This window comes from Sus scrofa, chromosome 13 (assembly GCF_054392235.1).
Source record: "Sus scrofa isolate SSC_HxYL_T2T_F1_AM1 chromosome 13, Sscrofa_HxYL_maternal_Yorkshire_Landrace_v2.0, whole genome shotgun sequence".
NCBI classification, from domain to species: Eukaryota; Metazoa; Chordata; class Mammalia; order Artiodactyla; family Suidae; genus Sus; species Sus scrofa.
Window position 1 is genome coordinate 152,449,428 of NC_139395.1, and position 17,989 is coordinate 152,467,416.

The window sequence follows — 17,989 nt, forward strand, 5'->3', positions numbered from 1 at the left end:
TGGGACCTATTTTGAGTTAATTTTTATGTATGGTACAAAGAAAGGATTCAAAATGATTCTTCTGCATGTGGATATCCAGTTATTCCAATATCATTGTTGAAAAGACTACCTTTCCCCGCTGAATTGTCTTGGCACTGTTGTGAAAAGTCAATTGACAATAAATATAACGGTTTATTTTTTGGAATCTCACTTCTGTTCTATTGATTTATGTTTATCCTCAAGCTGGTATAATGCTGGCTTGATTAGTGTAGCTTTGGGAATTGTGAGTTCTCCAACTTTGTTCCTTTCCAAGGTTGTTCTGGCTATTCTGAGTCCCTTGCATTTCCATATACATTTTAGGATCAAATTGCCAATTTCTGCAACAAAGGCAGCTGAATATTAACTGAGATTACACTGAATTTGTAGATAAAATTAAGGACTATTACCATTTTCATAATATTAAATCTTCTAACACATGAACAGGATGTCTTTCCACTTCTTTAGGTCTTCTTTAATTTCTTTTAATAATGTTTTATAGCCTTCAGTGTGCAAGTTTTTTACTTTTTTCTTTTTTTTGGTCTTTTTAGGGCCACACCCACAGCATATGGAGGTTCCCAGGCTAGGGATCCAATTGGAGCTGTAGCCACTGGCCTACACCACAGCCACAGCAACACAGGATCCCAGCTGAGTCTGTGACTTATACCACAGCTCATGGCAACATGGGATTCTTAACCCACTGAGCAAGGCCAGGGATCAAACCCGCATCCTCATGGTTGCTAGTCAGGTTTGTTAACTGCTGAGCCATGATGGGAACACCAAGATTTATACTTATTTTGTTAAATTTATTCCTAAATATTTTACTCTTTTTAAAGCTATTGGAAATGTGTTGTTTTCCTAATTACATGTTTGTTTTTCTTTTCTTTCTTTTTTGGCTGGGGTGCGCAGCGGCTTGGTGTGGGATCTCGGTTCTCAGACCAGGGACTGAATCCGGGCTGCAGTGGTGAAGATGCCAAGTCTTAACCACCAGGGAACGCCCCTAATTACATGTTTTCATTGTTGACTGCAAATGTATGGAAATACAGTTTATTTTTATATATTGATCTTGCATTCTAAGACTTGTTTCTTTAGGATAAGCTTGTTCATTTTTTGCTGAACTTGCTTTATTAGATCTAATGGGTTTTTTTACTAGCTAACAGAGGATTTTCTATATCCAAGATCATGCTATTTTCAACAGACATAGCTTTTCTTCTTTTTACCCAGTGATCCTGGTTAGAACCTCCAGCACAATGTTAGGTAGACATGTTAAGAGTGGAATTCTTGTCTGTTCCTGACCTCTGGTGGGGGGAGCATTCAGTCTTTGACCATTAAATATGATCTTGTCTATGGGATTTTCGTCGATGCCCTAATATTATTAGTTGAGAGAACTTGTCTACCTCTAATTTGTTGAGAGCTTTTATGTTTGAAGGGTGCTAGATTTGTCAAGTGCTTTTTTTTCATCTATTAAGATGATCACATAGGTTTTATTTCCCCCTTCATTCTATTGATTTGGCCTATTACGTTAGTTGATGTTTGAATGTTAAACCAACTTGTACTCCAGGAATAGAGCTCACTTGGTGATGGTGTATAATCCTTTTTATGTGACTGGATTTGATTTGCTGGTTTTCTGCTCAGAACTTGTGGGTCTATATACATTGGTCTAAGTTTACATGTGATGTCTGCAATTATGTTTGCAATAATTTTAGTTTAAAAGTCATTAATCTTTTAAGGTCATGACTCAAAGCAAAATAGTTTTAATGGAATGAAGGATCATGGAACATTACTTCAGGGAGGCAAACTGGAAAATACGAAAGCACCAAAGCCATAGCTAGAAGCTTTGAGGAGGGACTTCAGCTTGACTGCCTGGGAACTATAAGCCAGCGGATGTAAAGCATTAATACATGGCCACTCGTGTCTAAAATCCAGCCATTTACAAGTCACAATGATTGCTTAACCTTTCAATAAAAAGAATGAGATAACCAGAATGAAATTTAAAATTTATGTTTTACCTACTTTCGGTTTTATTTACCTACTTAACATTTCAACTTTTTCCTCTAAAAGGAGTGAGCTGTCTGCAGAGGGGGTTAAATGGTTTATTTGCTGCCACCCCCTTTAATTTCACTTTTATTCCTTCCAAATCATATTCTGAAATGTAAATTCCATCCTAAACCTCTCCAGTGTAAAATTCTCCAGAGTGTGGCCTTTATCTACAACATAGAGGACTTCAAAGCCTTCCACCCTGCTGAGAAGTCTTACCTCTCCAGCTCCAGCCATCACCAGTCTCACCAGATCTAAGCCAATCTGGGCTCTCGGTCTCTTGAACGTAGCAGGCTCTCCCCTCATCCTGGGCTTCTCCTCCATTGTTTTCTCTTTCTCTCTCTAGGATGTTCTTCCTTCTACCCATTATACTTGGCTAACTCTCATCCCTCAGGGTCCAACCTAGGTGCTGTATCTCTAGGAAGCTCTACCTGACCTCCAAAATCTGGGCTACAGGCTTCTCTTCCAAGCTTATACAGCAATTATAGAACTTTGGTTACAGCCCTTCCCACCCTGTCTTACAACTGTTTGTCTGCATCCTTCGGGATACTAAGTTCTGCCCAGGTAGGAACCATGTCTACCTCAGTGCCTAGCACGCCAACAGACACACAGGAGCGCAAAATATATCTGCTAAATTAGTAAGCAAATACATGCACTAATACAAAATTCATCATAATCTATCCTTTATCTTTCTAGTCTCATTTTCTGCCACTTGATACCAAACACATATTTACACTACTTGAGCCACACCAAATTATGTGCAGTTCCCTGGACATAATGAGCTCTCTCATACCTTCTTTGCCTTTGCAGCTGTTGTCCCTTCTATAAGGAATACCTTAACTCTCTTGAACATTTGGTGAAATCCTATGAAATTCTTAATATTAATGATCACATTCCTAGGGAAACTTCCGCTGACTCTAAAGCATCTCTCCAAAGCCAGGCCAGTCATGCCTCCCAACCTCTGAATATCCTTATTTGTATTAAAGTGATCTCATCTGGAGTTCCCATCGTGGCTCAGCAGAAACGAATCTGCTCCATGAGGTTCAATCCCTGGCTTCACTCAGTGGGTTAAGGATCCGGCATTGCCGTAAGCTGTGGTATAGGTTGCAGACACTGCTCAGATCTGACATTGCCGTGGCTGTGGTGAAGGCCAGCAGCTGCAGCTCCGATTTGACCCCTGGCCTAGGAACCTTCATCTGCCGTGGGTGCCGACCTAAAAAGACCAAAACATATCATCAGTGATCTTAGCCATTCCTAGTGCTTAGCAAGGTGCTTGGTATATAGCAAATACTCATAAAAAGTATTCTAAGTGCAGAAGAAAATAAACAGGAATACGGGCAGATGGGCTATATTTAAGGATACTGAAGAGCAGACTAGGGCTGACTCTAGAAATAAAGAGAAAGGACCCAGGAAAATGTTTTGAAAAGCTCAATATTCCTTACTAAGGGACTAAACATACAGAGAGTAGAAAATGAAACGGACAAATGGTGCGTGATCTAAGTTTGTCTTTTTTTTTTTTTTTGCTATTTCTTGGGCCGCTCCCGCGGCATATGGGAGGTTCCTAGGCTAGGGGTCTAATTGGAGCTGTGGCCGCCAGCCTACGCCAGAGCCACAGCAACGCTGGATCTGAGCCGCGTCTGCAACCTATACCACAGCTCATGGCAATGCCGGATTGTTAACCCACTGAGCAAGGGCAGGGACCGAACCCGCAACCTCATGGTTCCTAGTCAGAATCGTTAACCACTGCGCCCCCGTGTGATATAAGTTTGTAAGGTTAGAGAACATGACCAATAATGAGGGAACTGCAAGGGAGAAGATGGGCTTAACACCTACCAACAGATGCTTCACAAATATTTATTGTGGATCATGATCTTTTAAGTTTTTACACTGAAAAGATATCTGGAAGAGACACCAGACAATATGTTATAAAATACTTAACTGTACATGGGTGGGACGAGTAGCAATAATACATTTTAAACTTAATACCTTCCTAGAAAGGGTAAATTTTAAATAGGCACCTCCATATTATGTGAAAGGAAAACACATACATGCATATGCATGTATTAGTCCTCTGTATCATAAGAAGTGATCTGGTATACAAAAAGCAGAGTGAGGATGAAGGAGATAAAAGAAAATATATAGGAAGAAAAATAAACCTCAAGATACCTGCATATAATACGGTCTCTATGCGATCTTTAATGTGGGCCCTGCTATTCTCCGAAGCAAGAAGAGGCGCTGTCCCGTTGGGAGCTGGAACAACAAGTGGTCCAACTAGAAATGCACATGCTCCCCCAAGGTAACTGAGCATTGATGCAATAGCTGTGGCAGTGGCCCGCTCGTCTGCAGAGAACCACGTCGTTGAGAGGAATGGAGCTGCATTCATTACAGTCGGACCTGCCAATCCATTTAGCAGCTGTCCTCCATGGATTAATCTGGAATCAAACACATGCAAAGGCCATGAGGTAGTTGCAACAGGCATCTTCTAGACAAAAAGAAGTTATCCAAAGAGCGGTTAACTATGGCAATGAGAAAACATATCTGTGAAGAATATGACACACCTGAAAGGTAAAGCACGATGACTCTCTGTGAGGGAGATCAAATACCGACATAGTTACCCCTTATTCACTTCACAAATATTTACTGAAGCCTCTGATTTTGTGCCAGGTACCAAACTAAATACCTCAAAAAACCTGTTTCATTTGTTACCACAACACTATGCGGAAGCTGTTATTATCCCCATTTAAAGAGATGCGAAAGCCTCAGCTTGGTAAGACAAAGAGATCTGCCCAAGTGCTGAGAGGCAAACTGAGATTTAGACCCAGGTCTGACTCCCAAATCCATACTCCATGAGGCTGCCATTCACAAAGAGACCTAGGAAGTGCCACTGGCCTACATATAATATAGTTAGTTGAGCTCAACATTGCACACCTACTCCGTGCCATTTGATGGCAATAAAAAAATATATTCATTACAGTATCTTCTAATAGAAGAGGAATTTGTTGAGGGATCAGGGATGTGGTCTGCATCTAACTAGTTGAATGTCCCTCATGTCCCATTTGTCTTTGTGGGATTCCATGTCTTCTCTTATAAGATGAGTAGCTTAGTTTAAGTTCAATATACATGTCTTGAGCATCCATTAGGTTAAGGTAATCCCAGGATCACCAGGTCACTTCCAGTCCTAATACTCTGACTGGGACTTTAAGGGTTAGTGGAGAGCAGTTTCTTGCTTCCATTCCATTTGCTGTCTTGCTTGTCCTTCCTCTATATTCTAATCAGTGTTCTACCTGTTCCTTGCTGAACAGGGAACCTGAAAACCCTTTTCCCACATTTCTTCCTCCCCCCCAACACAGACATTCACATTCAAGGGTGGCCTTGAAGGAAAAAAGAAGTCAGGAGTCCAAAAAGCACAGACAAGAAAGGGAGGTGGGTCAACCTCTTCTGTCTTGGAGGTAGAGAAAAGGGTAGGACTAGTGCATGTGACATACACCTGATACTAATTTTTCTTTCTGTTCCTTCTGCTCTTTAATCACCATGTGGGTGTCAAATCCTCTTTTTAACAAGTTCCACCTTAAGCTAGTTAGAAAAAGTTTTTTGACTGCAGAAGGAAATAATAAACAGGCACTTGGGGGGGGAGCGGTAGGACCCTACTGTAGAGGCATAAGTGAGTGGGAAGTGAAATATGTGAATCAGGTTTGCTGAAATCTTTGTAAATGCTGGGAAAAATTATTCCAAGGCAAAATAGCTTCAAGCATCATTAATATTCCCAAATTAAGAAAACTAACGACATTTAAAAATCTTCTTGCGTAGGGGAACTATTTTCTAGATGACAAAAACAATTAAACTGTTTATAAACCAGATACCTCCTCCAAATGCCAAAGGATCCCAAGCTGTCACACAGCAACTTCATCACAGAAATATTCTTAAAACAGTGTCATTAAGTGGTTTTGATCGTGACTCCCTTAATCACGCCTCATGATGATACAACAATCAGACAGTGCATGATGGCTCATAAAGGTAACTGCTTGGATATTTAACACCTTTAATGAGCTGTTCCTGAAAGACTCATCTCATCTAGAAGGAGAAGGATTGAAACCAGTAAGTTTTATTCTGCCTAAAAACTAGAGTAGAAGGAGAACATGGAAGAAAAAAAATCTATTTTTAAAAAACACTTGATAAAACAATATGGATCCTGAAAGTTAAGGCATAAGACGCAAATTATTGCCATGGCTTAGCTCTTTGCTACTTCTCAGTGGAATCATGAATAGATTATTTTCTAAGCAGAAAACAGAGTCACAGAACTTGTGTGCTTGAGCTAACGTTAAGGATCATCCAAGTCCTGTTTACTCAAACCTCAGATCAGACTATTTCTCACCTGCAACTTGTACATCCCTGCTAAAGGAGAACCCAGAGCATGTACAACATGGTGCTTGGGACATTTCAGATGGGCTCTAAGTCTAAAGGGTCACCGAACTTGGAGGGCCAACCTAAAACATGCATTATCAATGTGAAAAGTCATGGCGAAAAACATGCTGATTTGGCGTTTAAAAATTATTCTAATTTAAATAATGACATGTTTTTTGCATTGGAAGTCACCTTATATAAATGCATTCCTCATGAACGAGCAGAGTTGGAGAAATGGGGCCCATAGGAAATTGGGTTGTCCTCTGAATTCATGGGAAACCTGGCAGGGAAACCCAGCCCCAGGCTCTTCCAAGCACCTTTAAGTTTTCCCACAATTTAGTCCTGTTCCTTCTTGCATGTGTATCCTAGAGTCCCTCAGGGCTAGCAGTTACTAATATAACTGGTTACACAAGCACTGTTGTCTGGTAATCACGGCAAACACCAATCTGTATATAAAGATTTTCATGTTAGCCTGACACTGTTTTCTGTCACCATTAACTTACCCGATTTTATAAAACTGTTTGTAAAAATACATTTAAAAATAAAATTCAGTTATGTATAAAATCTAGTTTTTTCATTTAATAATAATGCAAAGTTAGAGGGATGGTTTTTCTGGAAAAATTCTAGCCCTAAGCTACAATAAAATCATACAAACATTACCATAAATGTTTTAAAATGACAATTAAGGAGATGGAATAAATTATTCAATACAAACTGTATTATTTAACTCATCCAACAAACATGCATTGAATATTCACTGTCTATTGGGTAGGCACTGGGATAGAAATAGGTACATGGGGTTATAAGATTAAAAAGCTAAAGCTCTTGCCCTTAAGTAGCCCTAAGATTAGTTGAAGAGTCACCTACCAGCACTGTACCAGGAATCTAAAGAAAAATAAGGCAATAATTAGCCCTAAGGTCGTGAGGTCTGTGACAAGAGTACCAATGGATGTCCCTGCACGCCCTCCTTCTCTTCTGACCTCTGGCTCTGATCTACAACATCAGGGGCTTTGCATATATGCACATGGACCTGAAGGCCCATCAATCCCCTTCCAAACTGCTGTCCTGTAGGTGCTGCTTGGGCCCAGGGAGCACATCCCAGGGATACAGTTCACTCTTGGAGGGACAGACCTGGGAAAAAGGCATGTTGCAGGGATTCCTGGGGTCTTGTGTAGCTAGAAAGTACTGATGGGCAGGGCGGACACATCTCTTTGGCCCTAGAGGCTCCTTACCCCATAGGTAATGGCAAAGCTGAAGGAAAGCAGAATGGAATATTATGAGGCATGGAGCCTACCACAAGGACCCACTGGCAGTACTGCCAAAACAGTGGGGTAGAGAGGAGGAAGGTGTGGATGCTTCGGTAAGGTGATACAATAGATACGGCTGAGTGAAATGACTGGATGCAGGGGGAACCCATCCCTCTAAAAACGTCCAATAAATGGTGTGTTACAATGGTGGTCACAAGTTAAAGAAAAAGGTTTGAGATGAGAGACCTATGTGGAGGCCGGCGAACAAACTGTAGAATACCAGTATTTCTAAATTGTCAGAGGAAGAGGAGTCTAGAAAGATGATTGAGGAGGAGTGATTATAGAGGCAGAAAAAAATAAATAAAACAGGAAGGACTAGTATCATGGTAACTTTTATAGAAGACGAAAGTGAAGTTCTAACAGTTTCAAATCAAACAAAAAGAGTTTAACTGAAATGTAACCACTGGATTTAGCAACAAGGAGGTTCTCTGGTGATCTGAGCAGAAACAGTTTCAGGAGACTGCTGAAGATGGAAGACAGACTCGCGAGAAATCGCGAGAAAATGGAAGTTTAGATTTAGACTATTCTTCTAGTTTTCAAAAACAGATGCCGAGACAAAAATTAGATATACAAGCTGGACAGTATGAAAGGGAAAAACACCCAGCTTAAAGGAACAGCCCAAACTGAAAAGTCTCTAGGCCTTCGCATGCTGAAAGAGAAAAGCAACTTGCTGTGACTGTCTTAATGCTTTCTTTCAAAGCACTCCTGAAAGAAGCTGGCTTCCAGAACCCATACCTACTGATCTGGGCTGACTATTAAAAACAACAGAGAAAAACAAAAGAGGGAGTAATGCATGATATTCTGTCCAGTGAAGTAGCTCACCTAATGTTAACTGTTCTGTGTCATCATTACATGTTTCAGTTTTGTTTTGTACGTATCAGGTCAGGTAAGTTCCTTGCTGGTAAGGACGGTGACTTCTAAACTCCCCAGAGTGCCTTCCAGAGTGCGAAGGCTCTCCAGGGTCCAAGCACACGGAAGTGGGGTCACCGAAATATAAAACTAACCTGTGTTGTAAAACCCCCCAAGGTTCCACTACACACATCACATCAGTTCCTTGTGTAAATTTTCAAAAGCTCACATTCAATACAATGGTAAAAAAAAAAGTGATTAACAAATATTTGGGAAACAAAGCTTTTATAAAGAGGCACTGAGGATGGTAAGTGTGAGGCCAAGGCTTTAGGACAGTGCACCTGGGGAGCACAGGCCGAACTTAGCAGCCTGAGGATACAGTTTTATCTCCTGGGCACGAGGCTCTGTAGCATAAAGGGAGTGCTCTGGAAGCTAGTTAATTCAGGGGTCTAATTCTTGCTTCCTCCCCTGAAACTTCACACCTGATGAAGATGGCTGTACATGCATATTCACAGTCACAGCGGACTGCAGGTGTCCTGACCTTTGCAGGTCAAACTGTGCCAGCCATGCCAAGGGGCAAGGGTGCTGCTCTCCTTCATCCCAGTCTCACTGGTCCCTTCATTTACTGCCTCTCCTTGTCTCTCCATCCCCCACCCAGCTTCTTTTTCATCTTCTTTCGCTTGGGTCTTTTTCCTTCGTCCCTTTTTTTTCTCCTCATCTAGCTCTTGCCTGCATCTGAGGCCTAGTTTGTGCTGTCCCCATAGGCCAGGTGGAAAACAGGGGAATCTCCCTAGTGAGCTATGAGGAGAGTAGATCAGAGCTTCGGGAGTTCCTCCAGCATCGGCCGGACCCTGTGGTAGAAATGAGAAGTGGATGCACCCATCAGCCTAAGTACTGCTGAAGCTCCCTGGCCTGTGTTAGGCCCGGGGGCACCGAACACAACCTGGCCACGTCTGCTCTGGCCCATGCATCTCAGCCCTCGATCACTACTCCTGCCCACAGACAGGCTGAGGCTCAGGAGCATGTTGTGTGGCATTTGCGCAAAGCTGTGTTCCCTTTCATATTATTCAACATACGAAAGCTTTTCAAACAAATGCCAATAGCTAAAGTTCACACTGAAAACCTGTAGTGCACATTCTCGTGTATTTGACATTTCAGCTTGTATGTAATGATATTCTGGTATCCCAACCTTTGGCTTTCTGGCTTTCTGGAACAAATACCCATGGTTCTTAAGTTATTTTCTACTTAATATAATATGATAGTTTAGAATTAGAAGTTTCATACTTGGAAGAGACTTCAAACCTCCGCCAGATAATTGAGCCTCTTCATTTAACGGAAAAACTGGGTTCCAGAAAAGTTAATAATACATTTTAAATCACATTTATAATTTATTTATAACTTTCCTTCCTCCAAAAAGTTTTGGTGGGGTAGGAGGGGTCCAAAATCACATAACTAGCTAATGGCTAATCCAGGACTAGAAATCAAAATTAAATCTGATTTCATCAGTTCACAGATTTTTCTACTCTTCCACATGGCCTCCTTCTGCAGGTTCTCTGTTAATAACAGTAATGATAAAAATCATGGGTTGTTAAGATAACCCAAGGTTCTCAGATCCAAAGGTATGCACCAGATGGCATATTTTATTCTGTGTAGAGATGTACTTTATAAACCTTTATAATGAATACTATTGTTGATAACATCATAGAGTAGGCTTTTTGGAGACTGAGCATTAAGTGCTAAGTCTAGCTTTTTTTTTTTTTTGTCTTTTATTTAGGGCTGCTCCCGGGGCATATGGGGGTTCCCAAGCTAAGGGTCCAACTGGAGCTGTAGCCGCTGGCATATGCCACAGCAAGGGCAACCTACACTGCAGCTCATGGCAATGCCGGATCCTTAACCCACTGAGCTGGGCCAGGGATCAAACCTGTGTCCTCCTGGATGCTAGTCGGGTTTGTTAACCACTGACTAGCTATGACAGGAACTCCCAGGTCTAGGATTCTTAAAGTCTATGTATTTTTATTTAATATGAAATGATTTAGGACCCATAAAAATATATACCTCTAATACTTGATATGCCAATGGTTTACAAGCTTTCTCCCAATTCCTAATTCTTAATCATTCCATATCAGAATAAACTCATGTGTTATAAGATTTCCCGGATATTGAAAATGGGCAAAAGTGCTAGAAATAGTTTTGGTTTAGCCCAAGAAAAGAAAGCAATTAAAAGGGCCAGATGTTGTGAATTAATTACTGGAAAAAGGAGTTAGGAAGGGAGAAATAGAGTGAAATGGCGAAAAGGAATGAGCTTTCTATAAGACTTTTACCATAGCTTCAGTTTTCTTTTATGAAAATCTATTTCATTTTTGTATCCTTCAATGATTTTGGCCAATTATGGTCCAATTAAAAATATCTATTGCATTTCTACTATGGTCAAGGCACCTGCGGCTAAACACTAAAGGGAATATAAAGATTAGTACACTCTTGACCCTAAAGAAGCTTAGAATAATAACATATCAAGTACCAGTTATAGAAAAATTCATTTAAAAAAACAGTGAAAAGAATATTGGGTTAGATATCAAGACCTGGCTGCTAGTTTTAGCTGAATTTATTAATGGTATAATCTTTGGTGAATCACTTTTTCTGTTCCAATTTCCCAAGGGTACTTTATCTCACAGGATTTTTATAAAGGCCAATATGATAATCTCTCAGCAAGACAGGGGAAAAATGGATTTAGACCTGGTCTGAGAGAGATTTACCTTCCCCCATTCTGTCTCATAATATTTTTCTTATCTCATAACCTTTATTTTGTTCTCTTAATTTAAAAGTATATACACTCGAAGTAGAAGTGTATAGAGAAAGAAAAAAATCCCTAAATTCAATAAGCCAGTAACTCACATGACCACTACTATTTTGACTTTTCAGTCTTTTTTTCTTTCAGTTTTTTTTTTTTTTTGAATGCATCTCTCAATCAAGACTTAGGCAGAGGAGATCATAGATAGCATACTTAATACACAGTTTTATGTATTCAATTATTTTAATTTAAAAGAAGACATTTGTCATTTTCAAATTATTTCTTTAGGGTCAATAAGTCAAAGGATAAGAACACTTCAGGCCTTAAGAAATACACTGCAAAGCTGTATCTCAGAAGAATTTGACCTGATTTACATTCCTATTGATTGTGGTTAACAGTGCCTGCCTCACCAGCACTGAGTACCACTATTTGAAAAATCACACACACACACACACACACACACAACTAGGTGTGCTGATTTTTCCACTGCTGTTATTGAAAATTACCACAAACGCTGAGGCTTTATGACAGCACCCATTTATTTATCAATTCAGTTCTATAAATCCAAGTCCAACATGGGTCTCAGTAAGCGAAAATCAAGGTGTATCATGTCTGTATTCCCTTCTGGCTCTAGGGAATAATCTGTTCCTTGTCTTTTCCAGCTTCGAGCAGCCAGTTGCATGCCTTGGGTCCTGGCACCCTCCTCCATCCTCAAAGCTAGCGACAGTGGGCGAGTCCTTCTCACACTGCATCTCTCTGACTTCCTCCTCTTTCCCTCTCTCATTTAAAGACCTTTACGATGACAATGAGCCCACTCGGATAACCTAGGATAATCTCCCTATTTTAGGGTCAAGTGATTAGCAAACTTAATTCCGCCTGCAATCACAGCTCTCCTTTACCATGTAACACTATATTCACAGGTTCTGGATATTAGAACATGGACATCTTTGGGGAGTGGGGGAGTTATTCTGCCTGCCACACTTGGTAAGGCCAAAAGGCATCTCTTTGTTTTAATTTGCATTTATTTTTTTGACAACTGGTCTTTTTTTTCTATTGGTATATTACAATTTTTCTTACTTTGAATAAGTGCTTTAAATATGTGTACTATGTACTTGTTCTTGCTCTTATTTTGACAAACATTTTTTTCCTGTTGGTCAATTTTTTTTTTTAAGTATAACAATTTGTAATTGGTCAAATCTATCATTTTTTTCTCTTTATGATTTTCCTGTTATTCATGGTTTAGAAAAAAAATCTTTCCTATGTAGAGAACAGATAAATATTCCTATATATTGTTTTCCAACTAAATATTTAACCATTTAGTTCATCTGAATTAATTTTGATGCATGCTATGAAATAAGGCTCTAAAATGACCCTTTTCTCCTAAAAATAGAGCCAGTTTGCCTGTGGTAGAGACAATAAACTATCCCCCAGTGCCTATTCTATTCACTTTTAGTTGCAGAGCACCCCAAGTTTTTGCTGGGGTAAGCTGAAGTGTGTATTTCCAAGCTCCCCTTGCAGGAAGGTAGGGCCCTGTTACCAAGTTTGGGCTAATGTGATGAGTGCGGGAGGATTTCAAGGTCACCTCCATGAAGACAAAAATGCTCTCCCTGGTTTCCCTCTTGCTTCCTGTGTGATGAAATGTGACTACAAGCACTGATGAATCTGATTTGGACTGTCCTGCTGAAGTCATCTCCCTAGGGGAGTAACAAGATAGAAGGAACTTAGGTCCCTTTCTAGAAGAGAGTAGCCTATGCCCTGGCCCACTTTGCCAATTCTGGACTATCATATAAGAAAGAAATCCTATCTTGTTTGAGCCATTACATTTCGAGGCTCCTCATAAAAGCTCAACCATTCCCTGATTGAGAAATTAGCTCCAGAATTTGGATTCTGCATTCAGAAAGGCACTAACTTAGCGGTTAGGCTGCAGGCTTGTGAGATGCAGCAAAACCACTGTTTATGATTTCTTGGAACTGGCTGGAAAAAATCAGAACATTACTGTTTCCTGCGCCTTGTAGCTTTTAGGATGGCACCACAACAGAGGGAGGCAGGTAAGTGTTAGCTGGTTTGCAAGCATAAGTGGAAGGGACAAGAGCTCTGTTGAGAGAATTCTCTCTGCTCAAGGCCTACAATCCAGATTTAAGGAGAATCCAGGAATTTGAAGCCACAGGTTGCTTCTGTATCCTTAAATGGCAGGAAATAAAATGTTCTTCAGAGCCTATCCAGGAGAAAAGATCAAATGAAACTTCTTTTCCTACTCAGGCCTAACTTTATTTATTTAAAAAAATTTTTATTTTTTATCTTTTATCTTTTTAGGGCTGCACCCAAGGGATATGGAGGTTCCTAGGCCAGGGTTTTGAATTGGAGCTATAGCTAATGGCTTACACCACAGCCACAGCAATGTAGGATCTGAGCTGCTTCTGCAACCTACACCTCAGCTCATGGCTATGCCAGATCCTTAACCCACTGAGCAAAGCCAGGGATCAAACCCTCAACCTCATGGATACTAGTCGGGTTCATTAACCACTGAGCCATGATGGGAACTCCAGGCCTGACTTTCTTCAGATGGCATCCAGGTAGCCACCACAAAATTGAGGGGAGAGGCATGAGTTGAGCACAAAAGCTAGTAAAGGAAAGGAAATTCAGCACCTGTTAGAACCACAGTCAGCATTTAAAATCTCTGGGTTTGGCTACATTTACATGAAGGTACTGGATATAAAAAGAGCAGACGCTTACTATGCATTTGAGGGAAGTGGATTACCGAAGGCACTACAAAATGGCTCTACCAAAGTTTAAGACTGCTTGACTCCTAAAGCAATCCTCATGTCTCAAAATCAGTACCACAAGAAAGTGAAACACAAAAGCTGCGTGGCCCCCTAGAAGGGCATGGTAGCCAACATTCACTTCAGGTGTATCCACTGAGAATAATGGACCAGCAAAAGCCTTCCCGAGGATTAAGCCAAAAATCACAAAGAATGATCAAAGGAGTAACTCCCAGAGAGCCACAGAGATCTGACAGAAGTCAGAGCTTCTGGATCTTGAGTTGGATGCAATAACTGGACAGGACTGTAGGCGTACTCCATTGAGGAAGGATGAATATATTCTTTGCATGGGAAGATGGGGGTGCATGAATACATGGAAGCATTTGATAACAGAGACTACAGTTTCCGTCCATCCATTCTCCCTTTCTTTTGTTATAGCATCCTTGCATTTCAACTGGGGGAGTGGCTACCGAGTTACATTTCCAGCCTCTCTTGCAGAGAGGTGTAGCCATGTGACTAAGTCTGTACCAATGGGATGTGAGTAGAATTGATATGTAAACTTCCAGTCATCACCTAAAGATGTAGTCCTATTTCTCCTTCCTGCAGGCTAAAATGAAAGCATGATAATGAGCAAAGGACAAGGATCTCACCCCAAGGTGTGTCAGAACAATAGAAGAGTAACTCGGGTCCCTGGAACAGACCTGCAACCTGCCTGGAGCAGCCCACTACTTTTAGAACGTTTGGGGGAGAGAAGAATAAACTTCTACTTATTGAGCCTGTGTATTTTTTTTTTTTTTTTTTTTTTTTGGTCTTTTCGAGGGCCGCTTCCTGCGGCATATGGAGGTTCCCAGGCTAGGGGTCAAATCGGAGCTGTAGTCACCGGCCTACGCCAGAGCCACAGCAATGAGGGATCCAAGCCACATCTGCAACCTACACCACAGCTCACCGCAAAGCCGGATCCTTAACCCACTGAGCAAGGCCAGGGATCGAACCCGCAACCTCATGGTTCCCAGTCGGATTTGTTAACCATTGCGCCATGACGGGAACGCCAGCCTGTGTATTTTTGATCTCTTTATACAGCTCAGCCTTTACTAATACACAGGCTGTCAATAAATATTAACTACCATATTACAAATTTAAATAATGAAATTTGGGAACCAGTAATTGTTAAGTGTATCTGTGACATTGTCCATTTTCCCATTCTCTTTTCAAAAGTGCTTACATTTTTTATTTTATTAATTAGGTATTGTATTTGCACGACATATTTCCCTAGTTTGCATTTTAATTTTATAATTTCTTTTAAAAGCATAAGGGTTCAAATATTTATGTAGTCAAGCCTATGTATCTTTCCCTTTGTGATTTCTTTGTTTTTATACTTAAAAAAGCAATCTCAGAGCTCCCATTGTGGCTCATTGGATTAAGAACCTGACTAGCATCCTGGGTTTGATTCCTGGCTTCCCTCAGTGGGTTAAAGGGTCCTGTGTTGCCACAAGCTGAGGCATAGGTCGAGGATGTGGCTTGGATCTGGTGTTGCTGTGGCTGTAGCATAGGCTGGCAGCTGCAGCTCCAATTCAACCCCTAGCGTGGGAACCTCTATGCTGCTGCAGGTGTGGCCCTAAGAAGACAAAAAAAAAAAAAAAAAAAAAAAAAAAAGGCAATCTCTTTAGGGATAAGATTCATTTTCCCTTACACTATTTCATTTTAAATCTGAAGCTCATCAATCCATCTAGAATACATTTTAGTGCATGCTGTATGGTTAAGTATACAAATTTTTTCCTAATAGGTAACCATTCTGCCCAAACACATAACAGATAAATCTATTCAATAAAATATGATTTAGTAATCCTGACTTATGTGTTTACTATTATGTGTTAAATTATTATCATCTACTTCTGGCCTATTTTGTTCCTATAATCATTTTGCTGCAGATAAAATAACCTTTTACTCGTGTGTTCCTTGCGGTATTAAGAGGGAAAAAAAAACCAAAAAACTACAGTGGAGATGTCTTGTGGCACAGTGGGTTAAGGATCCAGCATTGTCACAGCAGCGGCCTGAGTCACTGCTGCGGCAGCGGTTTGAGCTCTGGCCTGGGAACTTCCATGTGTCGCAGGCATGGCCAAAAAAACAAAAACAAAAAAAACAAAAAAAAAACTCTGGCAAATCTTCATTTGGAATAAAAGAATAAACAGGCATTTGCAGCAGACTTTGAATATATTCTTCATAACTTTAAACTTAGTTTATTCTCAAAATCCTATCAATATTTGTAATTGTAATTATGTACAATAAGGAGAGAGAGAGAGTTATAAACCTGGGACTTCTGGGGTTCTATTTTATTTATTTACTCATTTATTTTTTTCACATGGAAGTTCTCAGGCCAGGGACTGAAGTTCCTGGGCCAGGGAATGAATTCAAGCTGCAACTGAGGGCAGCACTGGATACTTGCACCCACTGTGCCAGGCTACGGATAGAACCTGAGCCTCTGCAGAGATCAGAGCTGCTGAAGTCAGAGTCTTAACCCCCTATGCCCTAGTGCAAACTCCAGGACTTCTGGAGTTCTAACCCCAGTGATGGATACAGGGCTATCTGTTTTATGATTACTTCAATAAACTGTACCTAAACATCTTATGTACTTTTCTATATGAACAACAAAGAAAGTATATTGAAAAATTCAGGATTTCCCACTGTGGCTCAGTGGAAACAAACCTGATTAGTATCCATAAGGGTGTGTGTTCGATCCCTGGCTCTGCTTAGAGGGTTAAGGATCCGGCATTGCTACGGCTGTGGCGCAGGCTGGCAGCTGTAGCTCTGATTCCAATTCGCCCCCTAGCCTGGGAACTTGCATATACTACAGGTGTGGCCCTAAAAAGAAAAGAAAACAAAACAAAACCATATATGAAATTATGTGTCCTTAGAAGAAATGTCTCAGAAATAACTATATTTCAAAGACAACTGAAGAAGGAAAAAGTATTTTCCAAAACTCTAAAAAGCATTTTACATATCTTTCTATTCCCCTTTACCCCTGTTAAATGCTTACTATTATGAAGAGTTAATCTTCTCCTACCAATCTTTATCCCATCTAACCATCAGGCAGAAATGCATTTCTGAAACCTAACCTCTGTAGTTTTAAGAGTCAAAGTGGGGCAAATAAAATTATTAAATAGAAGACAAATCTTAATCTGCTTTAAAATAAGAAATTAAAAATACTATGTGATTATATTGTAGGATGGGCTAGCTCAGTACAATTTGCTTAATTACTCTTTTAATTGAGGATGCTATGCACCTAGGACAGTCATGTCAAACTTAAATGAGCATAAAATTAACTAAAGGAGTTTGTTAAGACTAAATGAGTAGGACTGAATGGGGGCCCAGGGATCTGTGTTTTTACTAAACAGGTAGTCTGTGGACCCTACTTTTACAACACAATGACCTGAATCCTATGTATTTTACAGAGAAAGTCTTAAATCTATCAATTATTCCTTTTTATATCAAAGAGTTTGTATTTCTGTACTGGGGAAATTAACATATAATCCTTCTTTGCCTTTCCTCTTCTTATTCTCATTGTTGAAGATCTGATTATAGTTTAGTCATTTTAGTTTCTCCTAACTGCTGTTTTTAGTCCAAAAGGTGACATATGCACATGGTAAAAATATTCCCAAGAGGAAAGAGTATAAAATAAAAAGTAAATTTCTCCCTCTTTTTTTTTTTTTTTTTTTTTTTTTTTTTTGTCTTTTTAGGGCTGCCCCTGCGACCAGGCTAGGGGTCGAATCAGAGCTCTGGTCACCAGGCTACACCACAGCCATAGCAACTTGGGATCCAAGCTACGTCTGTGACCC

General features: G+C 40.3%; 1 protein-coding gene across 5 annotated transcripts in view; it reads right to left on the minus strand.

Moving 5' to 3' along the window:
- The window catches only part of SLC49A4 (solute carrier family 49 member 4), a 100,751-nt gene that overhangs the window by 52,439 nt on the left and 30,323 nt on the right, over positions 1–17,989 (minus strand). The window contains exons 3-4 of one of the 5 annotated variants that reach the window (XR_014824688.1): positions 3,802–4,484; positions 843–3,144 (exon numbers count right to left, since the gene is read on the minus strand). Coding sequence is in view for 1 of the 5 variants with exons in the window: in XM_013982378.3 (XP_013837832.2) it covers positions 4,219–4,484 (266 nt within the window). In the remaining 4 variants the exon portion in view is untranslated. Of the gene's footprint in view, positions 1–842; positions 3,210–3,665; positions 4,485–17,989 lie in introns of those variants that run through there. The other 4 variants (XR_014824686.1, XR_014824687.1, XR_014824685.1 and 1 more) reach the window with 4 other exon arrangements.